This window comes from Scylla paramamosain, chromosome 38, assembly GCF_035594125.1.
Source record: "Scylla paramamosain isolate STU-SP2022 chromosome 38, ASM3559412v1, whole genome shotgun sequence".
Classification (NCBI taxonomy): domain Eukaryota; kingdom Metazoa; phylum Arthropoda; class Malacostraca; order Decapoda; family Portunidae; genus Scylla; species Scylla paramamosain.
The window spans coordinates 13119033-13143734 of NC_087188.1; the positions used below are offsets into that span (position 1 = coordinate 13119033).

At 45.0% G+C, this 24702-nt stretch overlaps 3 protein-coding genes across 3 annotated transcripts in view; 2 read left to right on the forward strand and 1 right to left on the reverse strand.

The window, feature by feature from the left end:
- Positions 1-394: 394 nt before the first annotated feature.
- Positions 395-24702, reverse strand: part of LOC135091913 (low-density lipoprotein receptor-related protein 4-like) — a 72484-nt gene continuing 48176 nt past the window's right edge. The window contains 27 exon segments of the mRNA XM_063989977.1: positions 395-987; positions 1133-1294; positions 1296-1468; positions 2146-2302; positions 2682-2783; positions 3190-3433; positions 3554-3775; positions 3922-4124; positions 4344-4460; positions 4628-4785; positions 4952-5097; positions 5535-5728; positions 6062-6195; positions 6507-6670; positions 7078-7272; positions 7843-7966; positions 8447-8662; positions 8866-9027; positions 9243-9282; positions 9285-9564; positions 9981-10130; positions 10530-10690; positions 10976-11157; positions 11447-11541; positions 11931-12045; positions 12723-12876; positions 13284-13467. Of these exon segments, the coding sequence (XP_063846047.1) occupies positions 874-987; positions 1133-1294; positions 1296-1468; positions 2146-2302; positions 2682-2783; positions 3190-3433; positions 3554-3775; positions 3922-4124; positions 4344-4460; positions 4628-4785; positions 4952-5097; positions 5535-5728; positions 6062-6195; positions 6507-6670; positions 7078-7272; positions 7843-7966; positions 8447-8662; positions 8866-9027; positions 9243-9282; positions 9285-9564; positions 9981-10130; positions 10530-10690; positions 10976-11157; positions 11447-11541; positions 11931-12045; positions 12723-12876; positions 13284-13467 (4348 nt within the window). The 3' untranslated portion in view covers positions 395-873.
- On the forward strand, positions 16869-18531 carry LOC135091815 (nucleolin-like). Its single transcript, XM_063989804.1, has 3 exons — positions 16869-17087; positions 17757-18180; positions 18279-18531. The coding sequence occupies exons 1-2, from the start codon at positions 16884-16886 to the stop codon at positions 18135-18137; spliced, it is 585 nt and encodes a 194-aa protein (XP_063845874.1). The 5' UTR covers positions 16869-16883; the 3' UTR covers positions 18138-18180; positions 18279-18531.
- The window catches only part of LOC135091814 (uncharacterized), a 6149-nt gene continuing 837 nt past the window's right edge, over positions 19391-24702 (forward strand). The window contains exons 1-10 of the mRNA XM_063989803.1: positions 19391-19512; positions 19889-20084; positions 20511-20624; positions 20950-21045; positions 21612-21719; positions 21945-22457; positions 22732-22845; positions 23808-23942; positions 24500-24561; positions 24694-24702. The exon at positions 24694-24702 is cut by the window's right edge and continues 114 nt beyond it. Coding sequence (XP_063845873.1) covers positions 19889-20084; positions 20511-20624; positions 20950-21045; positions 21612-21719; positions 21945-22457; positions 22732-22845; positions 23808-23942; positions 24500-24561; positions 24694-24702 — 1347 coding nt within the window. The 5' untranslated portion in view covers positions 19391-19512. The remainder of the gene's footprint in view (positions 19513-19888; positions 20085-20510; positions 20625-20949; positions 21046-21611; positions 21720-21944; positions 22458-22731; positions 22846-23807; positions 23943-24499; positions 24562-24693) is intronic.

The following is a 24702-nucleotide window of genomic DNA, read 5'->3' on the forward strand; positions in this document are numbered from 1 at the left end:
CTTCCCGACCATCGGCCACCGTCTTGGGGACACGGCTCGCTAGAGGCATGCTGTTAGTCCTCAGGGGGAGGGACGGGAGGAAAGGGGGGCAGTGGGGATGAGGTGGGGGCAACAGCCTGGCAGGGGCACAGACGTGGTGGTGTGGTGTGGGAGATGGGCCTTACCTGAGGGTGCAGGGGCTACCTGTAGCCTACATGCAGCGGGTGTGAGGTGATACAAGGGTGGCTACCTGTAGCCTGTGAGTGGTGGTGCGAGGGGGCAGCTAGTGGTGCAGGGGGCGGCTACCTGTAGCCTGAGACACAGGGGATTGCTAAATGTGGTACATACCAAGGCTAGGCTGAGGAGTACGGGGGCATGGGTGCTGGGCTACCTGTAGCCTGTGGGGATCCTGAGATGTGTGTGTGTGTGTGTGTGTGTGTGTGTGTGTGTGTGTGTGTGTGTGTGTGTGTGTGTGTGTGTGTGTGTGTGTGTGTGTGTGTGTGTGTGTGTGTGTGTGTGTGTGTGTGTGTAGACGACATGCAGGAGAGGAGGGAGTGCATTAATGGAGGTGATGGTAGTGTAGCATTGATGGATGTGGAGGGAGGTGAGTGCTGTGGCTGCTGTGTGGGTGCTGACTGCTGTGTGGTGAGGAAGGGGGACGGGGAGTGGGTGGAGAGAGGAAAAAGACAAGGGAGGCATGGGCTGTGAGAGGCTTGAGAGGGAATCCTGAGGGCCATTTGTGTCGGAGAGTGGAGTGGCGGGACACGGGGCGGGTGGAGCGCATTAGTGCGATTCGTCTGTTAGTCTTCAAGGTGACCCACTTTTGAGGCGGTGGAGGTGATTGGCTCCCACGTGGACAGCTGGTTGGAGGCTGTGGGGGGTGTGGTGGGGGCATTATGTGGCGGTGTCAGGGCGTGTGGGCGGCGTGGGTGGGGGCGACTCATGCTCCACGCTGCTCCCCTCGCTGATCAAGGCAGCAACCTCCCCCTTCTCTTCAAACATGCGAACCTGACAGGGTAAGGAGAGGATTAAGCACATGTTCTGGACAACACAGCAACACAAACACATATCACACTACACCAGAACAATGTCCCTGAGAGTACAGATTTACACAGGACAGACCCTGCAAGATATGTGATGAAGACACACTCACCTGATGCACGTTTTCGCTGTGGAGACGCCGCCAGGTGAAAGGTTTGCGATCCGTGTTGACATCTGAATTTGAGGCGCTGTAGGTGGGGTTGGTGTAAGTGAGGGCACCACCGTCAGGCTCGTTCACCATCTTGGTCTGCCGTTTGAACTTCCACCATGCCACCACCGCCATCATGGCCAGCGCAGACACCACCAGCACCAGCACCAGCACCCCCAGCAGCGGCACCAGCCCCCGGTGCGTTGGTCTTGTCCCATCGGTTGCGGTGCCAGTTTGGCTCAATGAGGCGAATCTCGTTATTCGACCAGCGCGTCCCATTCACCTTAAACCTTGGACCTGCTGAGATGCAGAACGTGTGGTGGCGTCACATGCCTGTCGTGAAATCCACCCTGTCATGCAAACTGTTGTGCTATTCAGTGGCAAGCCTATGAGAGTCTGGGTGTGTGAGGCAGCTTGGGGACATCTTGGAAACATGTTATCTATCTATTTCATCATATCTATTTTATCAGCAGAGTCCTTCAAGGAGGTGACCACAGCAGAGCAACCTCCATCTCTCCCTATCCAAACACTCCTACCTTGCGTCCTCAGGAACTTGGCCTCTACTAGCATCTATTGCACACCTGCACTCAAGCCATCCTTCCACCATTCAAGTAACCTCCCATTAGGGCCTTCAATTTCATTTACATTTCCTGATAAACTCTGCTCTTTATCACTTTCCTATTCCAAGAGGAAGAAGGAGGGAATCCAGGATACTTCTCTACAAATTTCACTCTTCATCATCACTTTAAAAGAGAGAGAGAGAGAGAGAGAGAGAGAGAGAGAGAGAGAGAGAGAGAGAGAGAGAGAGAGAGAGAGAGAGAGAGAGAGAGAGAGAGAGAGAGAGAGAGAGAGAGAGAGAGAGAGAGAGAGAGAGTGAGAGAGAGAGAGAGAGAGAGAGAGAGAGAGAGAGAGAGAGAGAGAGAGAGAGAGAGAGAGAGAGAGAGAGAGAGAGAGAGAGAGAGAGAAAGAACACTCACGGCTTGAACAGCCCCGCTCGTCTAGGATGTCAGGACAGGCACAGCGGTGGCCAGTGGGCAGATAGAAGCAGAGGTGAGTGCAGCCACCATTCCGATCACCACATGCGTTCCATCCAGGCTGTGATGAAGCAGTGACAGCCTTCACCTCCATCACTCCCTGCAACACCACAACACCACACATGAGTCACCTACAGGGCATTTCCTCCAATCACTGCCTCTTTCTCTGCAGCCAATCAGATACCAGTGATTCTTCCAGTGACTAAGAAAATAAGGAAAGCTGCAAGAAGCCATCAGACATACATGTGGCAGTCCCTATAAGAAACATATCTACCTATTTCCACCCATCATCTCCATCCATAAATTTGTCTAATCTTTTAAAACTCCCAAATGACTCAGAACTATATGATCACTAAGTCTATTCCATTCATCTGCCACATCACATGCAACAGAAATGAGAGTATACCCTTGCTGTCTTTTTATTCAGCTCTCCCTCCTCCCCCAGCACACTTCACTGCCCCCCCTCCCCTAGTACTCACCTCAATAGTACTCCTCACCACCCTCCTGTTATGGCCTGAGGTCTTATCTGCCCTCTCAATTGCTGCCTTCTTCCAGTCAGTCCAGTAGATGTGCTGATCAAGCTGAAATATGGAACCAATAAACTGACTTGCCTATCATACATGGGGTTTGTTTCAACAGCAACTTCAAGTGTACATAATGACATGAAAATGATGCAAAATACAAGGCAACTCTGGCCATTTGATACACATGGGAAGGAAAATTGCATAGCCTTGTTAACTAAGTACATAATAATTCTGGTTGATTGTGTATTTCAATGGATTAAATATCAGATAACCTGAATTCCTCAGCACGAAAACAAGCTTACTTTTCCAACACTTACACAAGGTATTCTTGGTCACTGTAACCTTTATTATGCAAGAGGGGCACTGGCCAAGGGCAACAAAAGATGCAAAAATATAGACCAGTCCCAAGTGAAAGGGCAAAATTCTGAATACACACTCACGCAAATGAAGACAAAATCATAACCAGTGTTAGACCAAAGGGGTGAGGGGCCTCCTGAATGAGAGTGACAACATTCCTGCCATCAAGGTCTGAGCAGTCAATGGTGTCCCCCTTGGCGTCATTCCAGTAAATCTTCCGTGCCTCATAGTCAATGGCAAGTCCGTTCGGCCACCCAACGTTCCTGTCCACAATGACTGTCCGAGCTGATCCATCGAGATATGAACGCTCAATCTTGGAAGGCTTGCCCCAGTCAGTCCAGAAGAGCAGGCTGGAAGGATGAGACAGGCTTAGGACCATATCACTAAGCCATTACTGTTAAAAGCCACTATTTTTTTGAACCATGGAGGATTAATGTATTTTTGTGTAAGAAATTATTTCTCTCTCTTACCCTTCACTAGGAAACACAGCCACAGCTCGTGGTGAATCCAGACTGTTGTTGATGATCACTTTCGCTGAGGAGCCATCCAGCCTCGCCACCTCCACAACCTTCCGCATTGAGTCTGTCCAGTAGATGTTGTTGGCCACCCAGTCCACAGCCAGACTGTCAGGTGTGGTGTAGCCTGGGGAGAGGACTGACCAGGGGTAGGACATGTTCCTCAGAGACACAACCCTGGAAAGTAATGCTGCAGTATTAGTTATGATGGTTGTAGTAGAAGTAGTGGTAGTATTAGTGGTCCAACAGAAAGGCTCTCATCTCTACCAGGGTCTTAAGAGGCTATTAACCTCTTTAAAGTAATGATAACCACATCACCTCACCTTATGACCTGCAGATCAGCCTCAGCGTAGAAAAGAAGTCGCTTCTCGTAATGCACGTCAACAGAGATGGGGTGTGAGGTGGCTGGGATGGGAAGCGGAAACTCCCACAGTGGCTCGACATCAAGAGAGATGCGTCCCAGTGTCCCCTTGGCGCCATAGATCAGATATTTCTGTGGTTCGTCCTCACAGCGAGAAGGATCACCCTGAGAAGCAAGGTAGCAAAGGTGAGGAAAGAACATACACAAAGGAACAGGAAAAATAATAGTCTTTCAAGATTTTAATGATGGTTTAACAAGAATTTTGCATCATCAGTAAGAAAATACATCAAGAGAATCCTCTGAAAATAAAACATACAATTCTGAAGCACTTAAAAACAGCCTAAGGTTACCAAAATCAAGTTTATGGAAGACAGAAGCAGGTACCTCCAATGTCATGAGACCAGTGGGGCAGGCGCAGGTGTATCCATTGGGCTGGCGGAGACACAGGTGAGAGCAGCCCCCGTTGTTTGTTCCACATGCATTCCTCACCACATCAGGGCCCTGGGAAGGAGACAACAAGGTATATGAGGTGAGGAAGACACAAACACTCACAAGGAAAGCCTTAACATCCATTCTTGCCAAATAAACTGCACGTAACTGGCACTACCCATGAATGTCAACCCTGGATAATCTCAGAGGAAGATGCTGTGAGGAAGACAAACACTCACAGGTAAAGCCTTGACATCCATAATCCCTGCCAGCCCCTCCCTGATGGTGGAGGGTGAGCGGCCGGTTCTCTTGAGGGTTCGGTTGAGGGATTTGGTCTCCCAGTCTGTCCAGTAGAGCCAGCGTCCCTGAGTGCTCACGCCGTAGGGATGAGGAAGACCTGGTTGTGTTGACAGTGAGAGTGACAGATTAGAACCACATTACATCACCACAGTGGATCTTTTTTTACCTAGGTCTTCTCTTTTCTCAGGATTTTTTTTAATTTTTTTTATCTCAGTGAGCCTCTTTTCATAGTGGGTCTTTTTCCTCCTTTCCTGAATCCTTACCTGTTATCACCCTGCGTCTGTTGAGTCCATCCAATCCTATGGCCTCAATTACGTTAGCCTTGGCATCTGTCCAGTACAGCTCCAGGTCCTGCCAGTCCACGGTGAGTCCATTGGGCCACGCCACGTCTGTATCCACCAGCACCATCCTGCCACCACCACCACAACCAAAGGGAAGACCAAATATTTAGCATTAGCATCCTAGCCAGTGAAGGAAGGACCAAATATTAAGCATTAGCATCCCAGCCAGTCACATTACTCACTTTCCCTGCAGAATATCACTCACAGAAGAATGAAAAGAAATCAAAATTAAAGGAAAAGCTTGGTTCATGGAAAGTCAGAAGTTCTAATGTGTTACTATACAAGTTTCCATTCCTTCCTTCCTTTTTCTCCTCTTTCCTTCACCTCCCAAGTTCATGTAAGGCTCAGATCTAATGTTTCACTATACAAGTCCCTCTTTCGTTCTCTCCAATCTCTCTCTTCTTCTTCAGCTTTCCAGTTCATATAAAGCTTGGGAGTTCTAATGTTCTAGTATACAAATCTCTGCTCCTTCTCTCCTACTCCTCCCTGTGTTTCAGCTCCACACCTATTATTGCCATCCATGTCTGCAGTCTCAATCCTTGGGTACTGCTCATCCCAGTCAGTCCAAAAGAGGCGTCCTGATGGGTAGTGGGTGGTGATGGCCCGGGGACGGTTCAGCCCAGTGAACAGCACCCGCCTGTGAGTCCCATCCAGCTCACTCACCTCAACAGACTGCATGGCAAGGTCAGTCCAGTACATCTGTAAGGGAAGGGTTTTTCTTTTCTTTCTCTTTAGGTAAGAGGAGGGTCTGGTCTAGGGGAAGGGTGGAAAAGAGTCACTCAAGATTGTATGTGTTGTTTGATGAAGGGAAGGATCAAGGGTGCCATGGGTGAAAGGTACCATTGATTCTAAATGAGGGAGAATAGGAATAGTATCTGGAGTCATAGGAATCTTTTATATTATTGTTTATGAAAGTTATAGCTTACATCTACAGCCACAAGGGATAACAAGTATGGTGACAAGGACAGCCATACAATCTATACCATTCAGACTATTAATTAATAACTGACAGACAAACATTCTAGTCAATACCTTCCTGCCAGTAGCATCCACAGCAATACCCTCCACGCTGTTGATGGCCGAGGTCACAACTGGGGTCGCCACTTGGCCATTGTGGGACACCCTGAAGATGATGGCAGCAGCACTGTCTGGCAGGAAGATGTCCCCTGCAATGGCACAACACTCAGTGAGGGAATGGAATGATGGGAAGCAGTGTGTGGGGTGAGTGATGAGATGAAGAGTTGATATGTAGTTAGACATGTGATGAATCCAGACAATAAATGATTTCTGTAATGAAACTGATGAATTATAATATATGACAGTCCTGTATTGAAATAAGGAACACTGAAATGAAAAACTGCAGCAAAGCAAGGGAAGTCACATAATGAAAAGAAAACCCACACCAAGTTTCTGTACTAATCACACATCAACGGAGCAGAGGCAAGGTGACTACAGCTGACAGGACAGTGAAGCAGACCTGTCACAGCATCAATGTCCAGGGCCACGGCGTGCTGGAGTCCCTGGAGAGGCAGGATGACGTCAACTCGATAAGGGGTGTCCAGGGAGACTAGCCGCACATCCTCCCGGCGGGCAAACACCAATGCCTTCTCTGGTCCATCATAGCAGGTTGAGGCGATCAGTCTGCAAGTAACACAAACATTAGCACATATATTATCATACCCATTAGCTTACATATTACTCAATTCAGGTTACATGTGTCTTGTTTTCTTCCATAAGCACCAGTCTTTGTCTATTCAGGCAATACGTCTTATTTCTTTTTCAGGCTTGCAACATTATTCAGTTCAGGTTACAAATGTCTTACTTCTCCTTCAGGTTGCAAATAACATACACATTAGATTAAGTTTTCGTCAATTCTGCTAAAAAATATCTAATTTCTCTCTTTGTCAATTCAGGTGACAAATGTTTTATTTCTCATAAATGTTTAGCTACATCATCAACACTGCAGTTCTTACAATCACAAAAAAGTAAAAGGAACAGGAAGTGCCATACTCATCAACACAACAAAGAAGTCTCCTCTATTCCCAAACTGAAGAGCATCTGTTGCTACTACTGTTATTACCTTCAGTTTGACGCCAGTGGGACAGGCACACTTGCGACCTGAGACACTGGGGCTGAGCAGACACAAATGGGAGCAGCCACCATTCATTATGTCACATGCGGAGGAAATGGTTGGCTGGGACCGTTCAAACACCTTCACCTCCATCATATCCTTGAGACCTTGGCTGAGAGGAGGGAGATAATAATAGGAATCTTTATCTGTCCCTGTTTTCAAAGAGTGAGTGTTGGATGACAGGAGAGGATGCAATAGGAAGACTTGAACATATGAGTGTGAAGAGAAATTGCTGGAGAGAGAGAGAGAGAGAGAGAGAGAGAGAGAGAGAGAGAGAGAGAGAGAGAGAGAGAGAGAGAGAGAGAGAGAGAGAGAGAGAGAGAGAGAGAGAGAGAGAGAGAGAGAGAGAGAGAGAGAGAGAGAGAGAGAGAGAGAGAGAGAGAGAGAGAGAGAGAGAGAGAGAAGGATTAATATGAAATGTGAGGAAGATTCTAACCTGATTATAATTTTTCTCTATGACTGAGTAAGGTATTTCTCTTCCTACACAGCTGTCTCAAATTATTATACTGAATAAGCAAAAAAACCTACTATCTTCATTATTTTTTACTATAGGTGCCTGTAAAGTCTCTGTACAGTGCCTTCAGTGGTGTAAATTGTATATCACAGTGCTGGACTTAACAATGGTCATAATTCTGATATATGAAACAACCTAACTGGGGATTTAGATTAAAAAATTACTCACACAATGGTCTGCCTGTTAGCACCAGTCTCCTTGTCAGCCATGTACATGCTCTTGGTGTCCCAGTCGGTCCAGAAGACAAGGTTCCTCCACAGGGCAAGGCCAAAGGGGTGGTCCAGTTCCCCCGCTGAAGACACACAAGAATGGAGATGTGACATGTGAACTAAGCTTTGCAGTTATGACATATTTATATGAGGAGATAAGCAAGATGCACCAAGGTATGCCAAACAGACTCTGGTGTGTGTTTGCTATCAAGAAAACCTGGATTCTCATCACCTCCTTTCTGCTGGTAGTTTCCTTCCCACTCCCTTGGTTTTTCTATATCATTCTTTCTCTGTTTTTTTATTTCTTTCCTTCTGTTCTAAGCAATCTTATCAGTTTTCTTTCAATCACTCTACTACATTCATTCTTCCCTCTTTTCATCTCCCTTCTCCTTATCCCCCTGCTCTCTCTCCCTCACCTCCCTTCACCACTGCTCTTCTTCCTCTGCTCTCTCCCCCACCTCCCTCAAACACTCCTCTCCTTACCCTTCTGCTCTTTCTCTCTTCCCACTTACCTCTCTGCTCTCTCTCTCCCCTCCCTCACCTCCTGCCTCAAGACCACTTACAGATCAGTGCCCTTCTCTGAGTCCCATCCAGCCTGGCCATCTCAATAGACTTGGTAGAGGCATCCAGCCAGTACAAGAGTCTCCGGCTGTGGTCGATGGCTAGTCCGTTGGGCCACTTAAGGTTTGTACTGACCAACACCCTTGGGTTCTCGCCATCCATCCCTGCCTGCTCGATCTTGGCTTGCTTCCCCCAGTCAGTCCAGAACATGTAGCCATCTGATGAATTGTACCATTGTTTTTAGTGACAATAGGGCAATAATCATGGCAGAAAATAGTTATTAGTCTTTATCATTATTGTTTTCATCATGATTTATTACTGTCATCATTACTTTTGTTCATCATGGTGGGAAACAATTATCACATCACTGTTATTTATATCAAAATTGAACATAATTTCTCTCCCTCTCTTTCTCTCTCACCCTTAGGATCCACCACAATGTCTCGAGGTTTGTCCAGGCCACGCCACACCAGAAGGCAGCGCATGGAGCCGTCCAGATTGGCCACCTCCACACGATTGGTGCCGGCATCTGTCCAGTACAGCTTATGGCCCACCCAGTCCACTGCCACGCCTGCCGGCATCTCTACAGTGCCAAGAGGGAGTCAGTGGGTCAGGAGAATGCTGGTGTGTGAGTCAGATGATCAGCAAATGCAAGTATGTAAGAGTAAGCAGTGATAAATGGACTCAATAAACAATGAGGAATAAGGAAGTAAGGTCAAGAGAGGCAATGTGATGCATGATAAATAGTAAGGAAAGTCAAGAAACAGAAAGGTAACCAAGCCAGACAGGAGGCCTCACCTAAGCCACTCCTGACAATAGTCATGTGATGTGAGCCGTTGTGAGATGTGCCCTGCTAATGGTCTTAGCCTTGATGTCCGTCCAGAAGATGAGGTCCTCTTTTGTGTAGGGGTCGAGAGCCACCGGAGCTTGGACGTTGCTGACGGGGACCACTGTATCTATCCTCACCTGCGCCATGTCGGAGGTGTTTGTGGCGCTGGGCGAGGTGGAGGCAATGGTGAAGGCAGTGTTGTTGTTTTCAAGGATGTCCTCAAGTGAGATCATCCTGAGGCTCTTCCGCTGGGCAAAGATGAGGGTACGGTCTGGTCTCTCACTGCAGGTCCTGTACAGGGGAAGATTGGTGGTGGTAATGATGTAAGGCAGTGCTGTATGTCCTCTCTTGTGTAGTATTTGATGTCTATCATTCCTTGCTGTCATAGGAACATAAGAGCATAAGAAAATAAAGGAAGCTGCAACAAGCCATCAGGTCTAAATGTGGCAGTCCCTGTATGAAGTTCTGAAGACTACACTAAATACTAAATATCTCCATTGCTATTAAGATGTCCTGCCTTGAAACATTACAAAAACAAAGGTATTTATCTGAGAACACAACAGCCATGAAACTTTTGCTGGGGACTAAACTTCAGTCAGGACACTTAAGGAAATGCAAATCCAATACATTACCAGCCAAGCCAAGACAACCAGCAAGGCATGAGTGGTCATGCATGACTTGTGTGTGAGAGCTTCCTGCCTGCCCACCTGCGATCTGGTCCAAGGATGAGGCCATGGGGGCAGTAACAGGCATAGGAGTCCTTGCTGGAAAGGCAGAGATGGGAGCAGGCGCCGTTCCTCAGGCTACACCCACGTTTCTCGGAATTCAACAGGCGGGGCTGACGAGTCGGGTGTAAGCTGATGGGGTGAGGGAGAAAAGCTTCACTCAGAGAGGTAAACAGAGAGGGATGGCAAAACATTGTAATAATAATGGGTGACTTTGGTATTCTGCTTCACCAAGGAAAGGCTAAAAGGAAAGGTTTCACTGATATGCGAAATGGTGAATGTGTGTAACTGTAAACCTAGAAGAGATGAGATAGGAAATATACACCTTCATTATGCAAGGCAGGAATGAGTAACAAATCTTCACCCCTGAATGGCACCAGATAAGACTTCAGATGACACTAAGAAAAGATGACCAAGGGAGGAAATGATATACAAAACACACACACACACACACACACACACACACACACACACACACACACACACACACACACACACACACACACACACACAGGGAGGCGGCAAACAAACCTCCGTATATCCATGGGGAATGAGAGTCGGCCTTGAAGGGTGGTGTGACTCTGACCATTCCTCTTGTCAGCCTTTTCAATGGAGCGAGTGAGCCAGTCAGTCCAGTAGAGTGTGTCCTCGAACACTGTGATGGCGAAGGGATGACGCAGCCCCTCCAGGATCTGTGAGGGGGACAGGGACATGAAGTGGAAGCATAAATGAAAACGATGATTTGGGAATGAAATATTAGAGAGCGAGAATACAGGAGATCAAGACTGAAGGAATTAAGAGACACACCACAAAAGGAGAGAGACACCAAGACTACAGGAAGTATAGAAGAATGAGACTGGAGGAGCTAAGAGACACACCATTAAAAAGAGAGACACCAACACACCAGAGACTATGGAAGAACGTGGACAGAGAAACTAAGACACCACAACACCAGCAGAACAGCAGCACACACTCACCGTCCTCCTGTTGGTACCGTCGATGTGAGCCGTCTCTATCACATGCTGCTTGGCGTCCACCCAGTACAGAGTCTCTGTGGGGTAGTCAAGTGTGATGCCGTTGGGCCAGTGCAGACCCTCCTCAATCACTACCTGCCGCCCTGAGCCATCCAGGTAGGCACGCTCGATCCGGGGATTGGAGCCTGGGTTTGGAAGAGGAGAAAGTTAACCTGTGCTGTGAAGACATAGGGCATTTTCTCTAGGACTTACCTGAATTTCCTTATTCTTATACTTTTAGAGCTTCTTTTCATAGCATTGCTTACCCCAGATGCACCAGACAGAGGAAAATTTCTTTAAGACTTCACTTAATTTCCTTACACTTTTACTTTCAGAACTAAAACTCATGAGGCATTACTCACATAGGATACTTTCTTTAAGACATGACAGAATTTCCTTATAATTTTAGAACTACTCTTCATAGGCATCACTCACCCCAATCTGTCCAGATGAGGAGGTTCTTATGTGGGTGCACCAGGAGGCCACGTGGCTTCTGTAGGTTGGTCCAGATGAGAGGCCGCCTGCATGACCTACACACAGGAGGGAGTGACAGTGAGCATGAAATTTCTCTCAAGGGGTGATAAGAATATGAAGTGCTGCATCAGCTGAAGGCAAGATATGTATAGATGCACAGACAAGGAGTTTAACAAAGTCTTGCATTCAACTTGTATAGATAGAGACACAAGACAAGACTGTAGGAGCTTAGCTGACATCTTGCATAAAACTATGTAAATACAAATAACCAAACACACGTACATGAAAGAAAGTGAGAAAATAGAACTAAAAACGAGAACCATCACCACTAATCTAAATTGTTGACCTCTTTAACTGCATAAATAGAAACATACAAATGCACATATACAAAAATGAAAAAAATACAAGTAAAAAAAACAAAAACCTGGACTATTACTCCACTTACCCATCTAAATTAGCGACCTCAATCCGCATGGTGATCCCGTCCAGCCAATACACGTGGTCGTTCACCCAGTCCACACTGACTCCACTTGGTATCCGGAGACCCCAGCGCACAATGGCTGCAGGGCATAAAAAACACAAGAACATAAGAAAAGGGAAGCTGCAAGAAGCCATCAGACCAACACATGGTAGACCCTGTAGAGGCAGTGAGGCATAAGTGAGGAGATATTGCCAAACATCCCAGCACATGACAACTTTCCAGCTTCATATTATCTCTCAGTACTAGTGCTTTGTAATGTCTATATAGGCAAGGGATAGGACTTATCACCAAATATCCTAGCATATAACTTTTTCCAGCTTCATGCTATTTAGTGTTTTGTAAATGTAGAAATGTCTAAATTCAGTGTATGTTTACCAATGCTTCTTTAACACTTGTTTACCTGTTAATGAAATGCTCTCTCCCTTGTTTACCCATGTGACTGATGCTCCTTTGCCTGTTTATATGTTAAATTGATAATCAGTCATCTGTTTATATGCTAAATTAATGATCCCTTACTTGTTTACCTGTTTTCCTCAACTATTTATCTTTTCACTTGTTTAACTGATATTCCCTCTCATGTATACCTGTTAAACTGATGCTCCTTTACTTATTTAACTGTTTTCTTTACCTGTTTATGTTTAATTATTACTTCCCCACCTGCTTATCTGTTAAAATGATGTTCCCTTACCTGTTTAAAAGTTTTCCTTACCTGTTCACCTGTTCACCTGTTTACCTGTTTAACTATCACTCCCTCACCTGTTTCTCCAGTGCCATTCATAAAAGCTCTCATGATGACATCCAGGGAGACATCAGACCAGTAGATGAGGCGGTGTTCGTAGTGGAAGTCGATGGAGATGGCATTCTGAAGCCCCTCGGCGATACTTGAGTAGTTTCGACGGTCCAGGCTTATCTGGGAGGGAGGCGAGATGTGAGTGCCTGGCCTTGCTGCAGTGTATGTGGCAGTACAACATGGCCACATAACGAGTGAGGGAAGGTGGAACATGCTGGAAGTTTGTCTTCTTGCATCACCTCTACATCAGTTCATTTCTAGTTCTAATATGTCTGTTAAAGATGGAATATTTTTGACACAACTCTTCATCTGATATTTATCCTGCAGACACCTACAATTTTTTAGCTATTCATAATTTGCACTGGTCTCATTGTTAATTTTTTTTTTCTGTGCTTCTTTGTAGTGCAATTTCAACTCAACTCTTCATTTCCATGCGCTTTAAGAACCATCCCATTATGCAGTTGAAAAAACACATAACCAAATAAATAAAATAAATAAATAATGGGGAAACAGTAGTAACCACTCACCAGCCTGATCTCAGCTCGGTTGGAAAAGATGAGGTAGGCTGGCGGAGGGCTGGCCTTGCAGGTGAGGTGGTCCGGGCGGAGCATGTAGTAGTCAGGGATGCACGAGCAGTTGAAGCCCCCAACCACGTTTTCACAGGTCTGGGAGCACGGCCGGAATAAGGAGCACTCGTCGACATCAACACACCTGGAGGACGGAGAAAAACATAATTAAGACCAGGCATGACAAGAATATGTGAGGATGTGAGAGGTTGAGTGCTAGTCTCAGAGACATATGTGAAAGAGACACTGGGAACAATGATAAATTAAGACCCAGCTTGGCAAGAATGTAAGGCTCAGCTGAGGCACGTCTGCACCGCATCTCCACTACATTCAAAAGACTAGTTGAAGTTGCACGTGTTTTTATGGGTATTTTTATGGTTCTAGTGACAGATCAAGATTTCAACATTAGTACTGACAGGTGAAACACTCTTGAGAACCCGACTAATAATCTCCGTGGCACTTCAAAATAGTCGTGGTGAGAAAGCTGAGCGTTTCTGAATTAGAGCCTGGATACTAAATTATTTCATCAACACACCTAAAGAACAGAGGGAAAAATAAACAGATATAACAGAATGATGGAAGAGCGCGTGGTTGAGTTGCGTAACACAATGCGCTCAGTGAATGTTGAAATACGACGTAATTGAATGAAATTGTGGGGTGTAGTCAACAATAGTAGTAATGATAGTCTGTATGTCTTTACCTGTATTGACAAAATGCGTCGTCATATCCGATCTGGTGAACAGGAGACGCGGTGCTGGAAACGTAGGGTTTTATCCACACGCACTCTCCTACTCCTTCCTGTGACCTGTTTCGCTTTGTATCACTTAGGTCGTTCACTCATTGCTTTTGTTCTCTTGCACTGCCTTCTCACTGTTACACTGCTTCCTCAGTCCTCAAAGAAAGGCAGAGAAGTTCGCCATTTTGATACCTTGAGTCGTGAGTATGAACCAGATTGGAATGTCTAAGGCAGTTAAGTACTTATATCCCAGGCGGTCACCCATCCAAGCACTAACCAGATGCCCCGTTGCTTAACCTCACTGATCGGACAAGAGGCGGTCCAAGTAGGAATTATATCACAAAAAAGCAAGATCAACTTTGTAGTACACGTCAGTCACTATGGGGAGGATGGGGGCGAGGGGGCGAGAAGGGGGAGGGCGAGGAGGGAAGACAGGGACGCGTGAATGAACTGACAGGAAGAGAGAGAGAGAGAGAGAGAGAGAGAAAGAAAGAGGGAGAGAGACTCAGCCCATCCATCTATCCAGCCAGCCAGCCATTTCCAGAGGCAGCCTAGCAACTCTGACGAAATCTTCCTTTGTACGTAGCTTCACACCCATCCATCACTCGGCCTACCTCCTGCTCCAACCCTCCCCGCCTCTCATTCAGGAGCACAGGACGGCATGCATAAGTATATTCTGGGAGCTTCGCATGCACGGGGGAAGAAAAGGGATGGATGAAGAGAGAGAGAAATACAAGGGAATAAAAGGCAGGAGGGAGAGGAGGTAGTAAGGAGGAATAAAGGGAAGGATATGAAGGAAACAAAGGAAAGACAGGGAAGTAAGGGCACTGGATACAGGGAAGAGGGAAGGAGAAGGAAGTGTGAGAGGACAGAAAGGATAGAAGAGAGAGAGAGAGAGAGAGAGAGAGAGAGAGAGAGAGAGAGAGAGAGAGAGAGAGAGAGAGAGAGAGAGAGAGAGAGAGAGAGAGAGAGAGAGAGAGAGAGAGAGAGATTAAGGCTACATTTATTTATTTCTTTATCTAAATCATGATCTCTAGGAAATGAATGTGTGCACCATAAATGTAATCACCACGTTACAATCCTGTCACTGCTGTTTCCCAATAGCCAACTACAACATTCAAGCGTTTATTTTCTGCACTATTGTCTATTAGAATAAACCTACATAGGAAAAAAGAAGTAACTGACACACTCTCTCTCTTTTTCCTTTGTGTGTCCAAGCAAACCATTCTTCCGGAGCTCTGAATGTTGGCCAAGGACGATTGTGGCAACTGGAGGGTTTAAATATTCCTGCAACACCCAAGGGAATAGAAGCGTGTGTGCAAAGTAAGTACTGCGTCACCTGGTGTTAGTAAATTGCTGTATACAAGAGACGCGAGCCTTAGCATCTTAGCATACTGTACCTGAAACTATACCAGGTGTGTGTGTGTGTGTGTGTGTGTGTGTGTGTGTGTGTGTGTGTGTGTGTGTGTGTGTGTGTGTGTGTGTGTGTGTGTGTGTGTGTGTGTGTGATTTCTATTTTCACAGGTTTAACTCAAGCTCCATATGTCCTACCACTAATCTTGATGGAAGCCCTCCCAGTGGGCTTGTGTGGTGTTTTGTTCCTGAGTGTCCTGTTACAACGCCAGTGGAAAATACATCTAGGGTTATCTAGCAATTGCGTTGGGGGTTAATTCAGAAACGTTTGGCTCACTCACCGCAATTTCATAGGCCACAGAGATGATGAACCGGTTCTTAAGACTGTCTCTCCTTTTAACAATACAGAAGTCGTGTTGATCTGTCACTTGAAACGTAAAAACACCCTTGGAAGCCCATGTACCTTCAAGTAAATCCCTTTAAAATAGGGGGGGAGCGGTGCAGAAGTGTTTCAGAATACGGTCCTCACTGACAACGAGGCGCCACGTGCTGCAGAGGACACGTGCACTTAACTATGAGCACCATGACTTCTGCGTGACAACTTGCGTGAGTCAAGGTAGCAGTGGCGTAGATCATATCCTGAAACTTTTGCGCTTCACCTCCACTACTTCCAAAAGGCACTAGTTGAAGTTACTCAGATTTTTAAGGGTGATTTTATTATTCTAGTGACAGATTGACGAGATTTCTACAGTATTAACGGGAGAAACACTCGTGAGAACCGGGCTAATCATCGCTGTGGCCTTTGAAAATAGTTGTGGTGAGACAGCAAAGCGTTTCAGAAGGCTCTAGCTGAGGTGATAAGAGTTTTTAAGGTGTTTTTATGGTTCTAATGACAGATTGACGAGATTTCTACACTATTAACGGGAGAAACACTCGTGAGAACCGGGCTAATCATCTCTGTGGCCTTTGAAAATAGTTGTGGTGAGACAGCAAAGCGATTCGGAATGCGGGTCGTGCTTCTGAACACAACACCTCTTACTCCTGACACAACATTCTCTTTTCAATTTCAGCAACGATACACAACAACACGGCGACAACCTGAGATACCAAACCAATCCTGCGTCACACAATATAGCACGCATTAAGAACATCTAACAACGTACTTAAACAATCTTACTCCTGGTAAAACACTTTCCTTTTCAATTTCAACATCACATAACAACACGGCAACAATTACTAACTTAAACAACATTACACATGCATGAAACATCTAACAACAAACGAGTACTTACGTAAACATAAAAATAATAATAATAATAATAATAATAATGTACAGAGTCTCGGATACCATATGACTTCTTCAACACACATCACACACGCAATAAAACATCGAACTACGAAAGCAAACGTAAAAAAAAATAAACGGAAGGCAATGCACCATGTCCTCTTGAAACCACTTGTATCTCCTCGGCATGAAAGGTCCAGCCATCTGTATCAGGAAACGCTTTGTCACCAGTACCTCTCCTTCCTGTGCTATCATGTCGTTCCTGTTGAGAGCAGCACCTCACGTCTTAAAACCCTTGTCGCACACCATCTCTTTTAGTCTGGTTCCTGGTGGCTCTTTAGCTACAAGTGCTCCTAAGCGGCTACTCCAGGTGTCCCGGCGCCTTTGTGATGTAAGTTAAAGGTTTTATAGATGCGGGAGCCCTCTCTGGCATCTTTCGGGGTACTAATACACACAGGTACTCAGATCGATATTCACAGTTTTTTTTTTTTTTCACAGGGATAGATTTACGGATGAGGATGATAGGTGGAAATATGTAGGTAAGTTTGATGCATGGACTGCCACCTGTAGGCCTTATGAATTCATGCAGATTCCCTTATATGCTCTTATGTTCCTGAGTCTGTCCATTCTGAGCGAGATGAAAGGAGGTTCTTGCAATTCAAAGCATGACTTGCAAAGAAACTGCCTTTTCTCATGTTGTTGTGTTCTTAAAGGCCACAGAGGTTATTACTCAGGTTCCCAATAATATTTTTCTCACTGATGATGCAGAACCTTCGTTAAAATTTCACCAGAATAAAAAAAATACACCCTCAGGAACCTCTATAACATTTCCTGGCTACCCTTACAGAGACACACTCGAAAACACCAAAGTATGAGTAGAGAAGACACTAATATTTCGTCTCTTGTTTGGACAGAAATGGTAATAAAGTTAAAATTTCACTAGAACCATGAAAACACCTTTAGGAACCTCAATATTTCCTGACTACCCTTACTGAGACACATTCAAAGCTGCAACATATCATTAGAGAAAGCACTAATATTTCATCTCTTGTCTGGACAGAGAATGACAATGAAAGACGTGAGTTTCCTAAGGACGGTGCTGGTGGCGTCACTGGTGATGGTGGTGGTGGTGATGGTGGTGCCGGGAGATGCATCACCGGTACCCAAGCGCCCTACGGCAGCCAAGGGAGCCCAAAGAGATGTCATGTCGCCTGAACGTGGTGGTGAAGGCAACGACTGTGAGAACTGTGAAGATTTTGACAACGGTAATGGTGAAGACGAAGAGAGTGAAGATGATGCGGGGTATGTAGAAGATAGTGAAGATGAGTATGGGGAATATGACTATGAACATGACCCCGAGCATGAAGATGACTATGAAGATTATGACTATGGTAGTTATTCCGATGAGTATGAAGATTACAATGAAGAGGACGTGGATTAAGGAATACTGTTGTGAAGATGACGGTGATGATGAGGATAAACTGGTGAGGTGTAGTATATTTAGCCCTAGTAGTAGTAGTAGTAGTTGAAATAGTAGTTGCACCTTTTATTATCATCACTTCTATTTTAACTATCATTTCAGGTACGATAATCTGCAGAAGGCGTAATAGTGACGTGTGAGAGGACATCAGAACAGCAGACCATGGCACCGGAACAGAACATAACACGAGAACAAAACTCCAGAACGAAACAGAACACCAGAAAAACATCAAAATAGCGGAAGAGAACCTAGCAGCAGAACACCACCGTACTCCTCCCTTCCCTATTGGTTCCCTGTACCGTGACATCACGTAAACTTCCTGTACAAGGTAACACAATAAATGAAGCACCAGTCACAGCCCGAGTTTTCTGACTAATCACGTCTGTTATGTATGTGTGTGTGTGTGTGTGTGTGTGTGTGTGTGTGTGTGTGTGTGTGTGTGTGTGTGTGTGTGTGTGTGTGTGTGTGTGTGTGTGTTCCCTTTGGTTACCGAACAGTCATGAAACGCAAGAGTTACCATGATACACACACACACACACACACACACACACACACACACACACACACACAAATATAAACACACAATGCTCCTCACTAAAAAAAAAGTCTCTCTCTCTCTCTCTCTCTCTCTCTCTCTCTCTCTCTCTCTCTCTCTCTCTCTCTCTCTGCCGCTTCGTAACCAAAATAACAACAGAGATAATGGCAGGTATGCAGACAGGCAAGGCGGAAAGAGGTGGAGGGAAGGAAGGGGAAGGAAGGAGGGGGAGGGAGGGAGGGAGGGAGAGAAGGACAGAAGGAAAGAATGAGACGGAAAGGAGGGAGAAGGAGAAGGAGCGGGAGGGAGGGAAGGACAGACGGAAGGACAAACGGATGAAGAGAAAAAGACACGATGAAGGAAGGAAGAGAAGGAATGAAGTATAGACACGGTTAACTGAACATAAATGAAAACAGTGAAGCAGAAACACGAAAAAAAAAAAAATGGAAAGGAGTAAAGTGAAGAGGAACGGAGAATTAGCATAACATAAAAACAAACAAACAAAGAGGAAGAGGAAGACGAAGCGATACGAAGAAAAGGAAGAAGAAAGAAGAAAAAAGAAGACGAGTAATGCTTCAAAACAAAGGAGGCATGGAGAGGATAATGGCGAAGGAGAGGGGAAGGAATTCAAGGTCAGATTACGAAGGAGACATAAGGACATGGAGAAAGGGGGGGAGGGGGTGAAGGAAGAAAGGACATTGTGCTATAAAAGGAAGGACAAGTTACCTTTGCAATCTACATAAACCTCAGACAAGTGTGGGTGAAGTTCTCGTCCCCTTCTGCGCCTCCTTCAGAATTACGGTAAGTTTGAGACGTCAGTGTTAGTGTGTTGGTGTTATTTGTGAGTTAACCCTTTGATTGACACCTGGTACACCTTTCCTTAATTACCAATCACTCTGAGACAGCTTTACTTGTCCTACAGCCACATGCAATCTATGAATTGGGAAGAAATTGCAAAATGTATTCTTTTTCCATTGCTATCTTTCCTGTAGATGCTTATAAAGACTTCATGCATTGCTTCTGATGCTGCTAACTGTTTCGTGTCAAAGTGAAAGGGTTATAAAACTATCATGCGTATCCATAACTTATCTGATCTTCCTTTAAGGCTTTCCTATAGACCTGGCACTAACTGAAAAACACTACTCTAAAATAACGGACTCTTCTTTTTTCCACGTAGATGAGACTGTTCTTATTGTGGTGCCTCCTGCTGGCGCTGACGGTGGCGGGTGTGGTGGGCAAGCCGAGCAGCCACAACCACGAGCACATGGAACACAAGGGGGATGGACACGAGAGCGGCAAAAAGGACTCAATGGAGAATATGAGGCACGAGATGGGCTTCCCTTCTCTCCCTATGGTGTTCCAGAGAGTACACGGTAAGAACGCAGGAACGCAAGGTAGTAGTAGTAGTAGTAGTAGTAGTAGTAGTAGTAGTAGTAGTAGTAGTAGTAGTAATAGTAGTAGTAGTAGTAGTAGTAGTAGTAGTAGAAGTAGTAGTAGTAGTTATGTAAAAAATATATTGAAATTACGTATATAGAAAAAAAGATATGTCTAACTTGAGAGAGAGAGAGAGAGAGAGAGAGAGAGAGAGAGAGAGAGAGAGAGAGAGAGAGAGAGAGAGAGAGAGAGAGAGAGAGAGAGAGAGAGAGAGAGAACCATATACCCCCTCAAACTCAACCATTCCCTGATAAACATAAAACATTCACATAACACGACCACATAGCCTTCACATAACACCTCTTACTCTACCTGCAAACCAATATACCTGTGCACTGATCTACCTGTCTGATTACCTGTCCCAGCGGTTCACCTGTGCGAAATGAAACCTGAGGAGGAGAACTGCACTGCCCGCGCCCACCACTGCATGCGCTGGCTGAACATAGGAATGGCGAATGGACAAGATTTCCTTCCCACTGGTAAGTATTGGTAGTGTGGTGGTGAAGTGGTTCGTGGTGATGGTTGTGGTGGTACTTATACGCTTTCAATCCTATTTTTCCCCTAATTCTCATCTATATTCCTTCTCGTACTGCGCTTTCTCCCTCAGGTGTGTGTGTGTGAAGACTGACTAGTATGCAGTAATGATGGCCGTGGTGACATCTTTATCTTACCAGTCCTGCCTTCCTTCTTTATCTACATCACTTCTCTATCCTCAACTCCTGCAGAAGACGTGGGTGAGGTTTGATGGAGATTAGTGGTCGGTCCCAATAACTCTTCCTCCTTCTCTTCTCCTCCCTCCTGCAGATGTGTGCGAGCCTGACCAAGAAGAGTGCCGCATGATGCACATGAAATGCCTCCACCTCCTCACGCCAGCAGAGGGCACCCCGCCTATGTCCCCAGGTACACATCCCCTTCTGTCCCTCCTTCAGGATACACTAATATTCCATGCAAAACTCCCTGGCTCTCCTGTTCATGATAAAATGTTATTAATTATTTATTCTGTCTATTTATTTTATAGTTTTTTGTACGTAAGACAAAATATAGATTGAAATCCATCCATGAACTAGGTAATGTACAAATTTAAGCGAGTTTGCTCATCAAAAGAACCATTTTCTCTCATCCATACACATTGGATCTTCAACGACACTCCGTTTTCTATGTATGCACTCCAAGGTACCTTCCTTCTAACAGGAACTTCTGAACTCCGACTCCTAACTCCAGTGTCTTCTTCCGATCTCTAAGCATCTTTCTTCTAACCCAAAGCTCCTATCCTCTTAATTACTTTCCAACTCCTAACTCACCTAATTCCATGTTTCTTCCTCTTAACTTCAAGCCCCTTCCTCTTAAATCTAAATTCCCTCTCTATTTCAAGCTTCTTCCTCTTCAAAGCTCATTGCTACACGTTTTCTTTATCACTTTCATCCCTAACCCCACTAATCTCGGCGTCCTCCTCCCGTGTCCCGCAGCAACTGTGATATGTGCGGTACAGGACCAGCCAAACTGCCTTGAGCGCATGCAGGACTGTGTGAACATGGTATACCCTAGTCTGGGTGCCCCGTTCGTGCCTCCTGCAGGTAAACACGCTTCAAGTTACTGTTCTCAGATTCAGGTTGTTGGTGCAGTCATAAGGGAGCTTCAAAGGAAGATTGGACAAATTTATGGGGTGGAAATAGACGGATAAGTTTCATGAAGGGACTGTCACGTGTAGGCCTGATGGCTATTGTAGATTCCCTTGTTTTCTGATGCTATGTTTTCCCTTTCAATCCATCTCCTCTACCTCCCCGTCCTCCCCCACACAGGTGAGGTGATGTGCCATGCAGATGACGAAGCATGCATTCACATGATCAATGAATGCAGAGATATGATGATGCCTTTCACGGAGATGCTGGCAAACATGGGGACCGATAATATGGAACCTATGCCGGAAGAAGAACCAATGCCAGAAGGAGAACCAATGCCAGAACACATGCCAGGAGAACATATGCCAGAACACATGTCAGAAGGAGAACACATGCCAGAACACATGCCAGGACACATGCCAGAAGGAGAACACAAGCCAGAACACATGCCAGAAGGAGAACACATGCCAGAACACATGACAGGACACATGCCAGGACACATGCCAGAACACATGCCAGGACACATGCCAGAACACATGCCAGGACACATGCCAGAAGGAGGACCAATGCCAGGAGAGCCAATGCCAGAAGGACCAATGCCAGGAGAGCCAATGCCCATGCCACCAGCTTGTATGGAGTTCATGAGAGAATGCATGATGCTGATGAAACCTGGTGCTAATGGTCCTCTCTCAGGTAATAGTTCGATTCTCTTTCTCTGTCTCTCTGACCGGAACATTTAGGAAAACTTATCTCATTTTTTCGCTCTTCTTAGTCTCTTTCTTTCATAGAGGGACTGCAGCTTGCCTTACGTTCTCATTTTCTGACTCTTTTTCTTCAGATATTTGTTGATTCTTTCTTCTGTTCATACTTTTGGTGACGAAACTGTTTCTTTTTGTTTATATTTTTGTTTTTTTTAATTGGCGAGATTATTTTTGTTCATATTTTCATTGACGAGGTCGTGTTGCAGAGGCCGAGGCGTGCAAAGACATGGAGGGCGAGAGCTGTGGTGCCAAGTACAAGTCCTGCAGTGCTGTCATGAATGAACCACAAGGAACACCACCGCCACATGAGCTTCCAACAAGTAAGTCACCTCATCTCTTCCCTTAGCCCTCTCCATTCCCCTTCTTGCCTTTTTCTCGTTAATCCTATGTCCATTTTTATTGTACTTTTCTTTATGCATCTTCTTTGTTCTTGTATGCTTTTCCTTTCCTCGTTATTCTTGTGTTCCCTTTTTCGTACTTTTCTTTATATATTTTCTTTTGTCTATTATTCTTATTTCACTTTTTATTGTAATTTTTTTTTTTTATGTTTGTGTTTCTTTTATCATTCTTATCTTCTCATTTATTGTCCTTTTCTTTATTAATTCGTTTGTTTGTGTGCATTTTATAATTTCAATCTCTCTCTGTTCATTGTTCTTTCCTTCGTTCTTTCATTATTTGTGTTCCTTTATTACTCCTCTTCTTTGTTCATTCATTTGTTTGTGATTCCGCCCATGCCTTCCTTCTCCTCTTTCTTCTCCCCCTCCTCTCTCTGCCTCCCCATCATTATGTAACTTGGAATTATCGCGTGTGTGTGTGTGTGTGTGTGTGTGTGTGTGTGTGTGTGTGTGTGTGTGTGTGTGTGTGTGTGTGTGTGTGTGTGTGTGTGTGTGTGTGTGTGTGTGTGTGTGCGCCTTTAATCTCTCTCTCTCTCTCTCTCTCTCTCTCTCTCTCTCTCTCTCTCTCTCTCTCTCTCTCTCTCTCTCTCTCTCTCTCTCTCTCTCTCTCTCATGTAATTCATCCCTCTATTCTTCATTCTTCTCTATTCACATTCCTTTCCCTTTCCTCCTCTCTCCTCTTCGTTCTCCCTTCCCCCTCCCTTTCTCCCTTTCCTTTCCATCCTACCTAACACTCCCTCCTATTCTCCACCTTTAACCACCTCTTCCATCTTCACTTTCACTTCCTCCCCTCCTCCCTCCACCTTATCCTTCTCCACCCCTCCCTTCCCTTCTATAACTTCGCCGTACTATGAAAAATTACCTCCCTTCTTCATCTACTTCGTCAGCACCGGCACTCTGCTCCGACATGGGGACAGATAAAATGGCAGAGTGTCTACCCAATGCTATGATGTGCCTGAAGAAGTTACGCCCGACGCCACACATCCACTACAACATGACCCAGTGCCTGACGCAATCCTCCCGTGAGTGCAGGATGAGAACGCCCTGGACTTTTTACCCGTTTTCTTTTATCTCGCGTTTTCTTTTGAAGGGAATCTTGTTTAGTTGACTTTTTTTGTGTGTGTTATTTGAAGGTTCAGTTATTTTTTCAAGTTTAGGAGTTAGTTTAGATTAAATTAAGTTAGGTAAGGTTAAGTAAGGTTGTCTAATGTCATCTAAACTAAGCTAAATTAACCATAATCGTTGAATAGATTTATTATTTTTCGTATTATTTGAAGATCCACTATTATTTATGTTTGGGGATTAGTCTAGATTAAATTTCGTTAGATTAGATTAAGTAAAGTGCTCTGATCTTACCTCAACTAAGCTAAATTAACCTTATTAGTTACATTTTCCGTATTATTTGAAGATTCAGCTATTTTCCTCTTCATTTTTTAAAGTCTATGATTAATTTAAGTTAGTTCTCGTTAGGTTAGGTTACATGAGGTGCTCTAATCTTACCTGAAGTAATCTAACATAACTTGAACTGTCTTGGCGATGACTGAATACTGCACCCCACGTGTCTCTCCTCCCCTGCCAGCCTGCCCTATGCCCCCCACCACCCCGGAGGCCCACATGAAGATAAAGAAGTGTCTGGAGCCTGTGAGTAATAACAATAATAATAATAATAATAATAATAATAATAATAATAATAATAATAATAATAATAATAATAATAATAATATCATTACCATCATCCTCATCAACAACAATAACAACAACGGATCCACACAGACCCTCCGC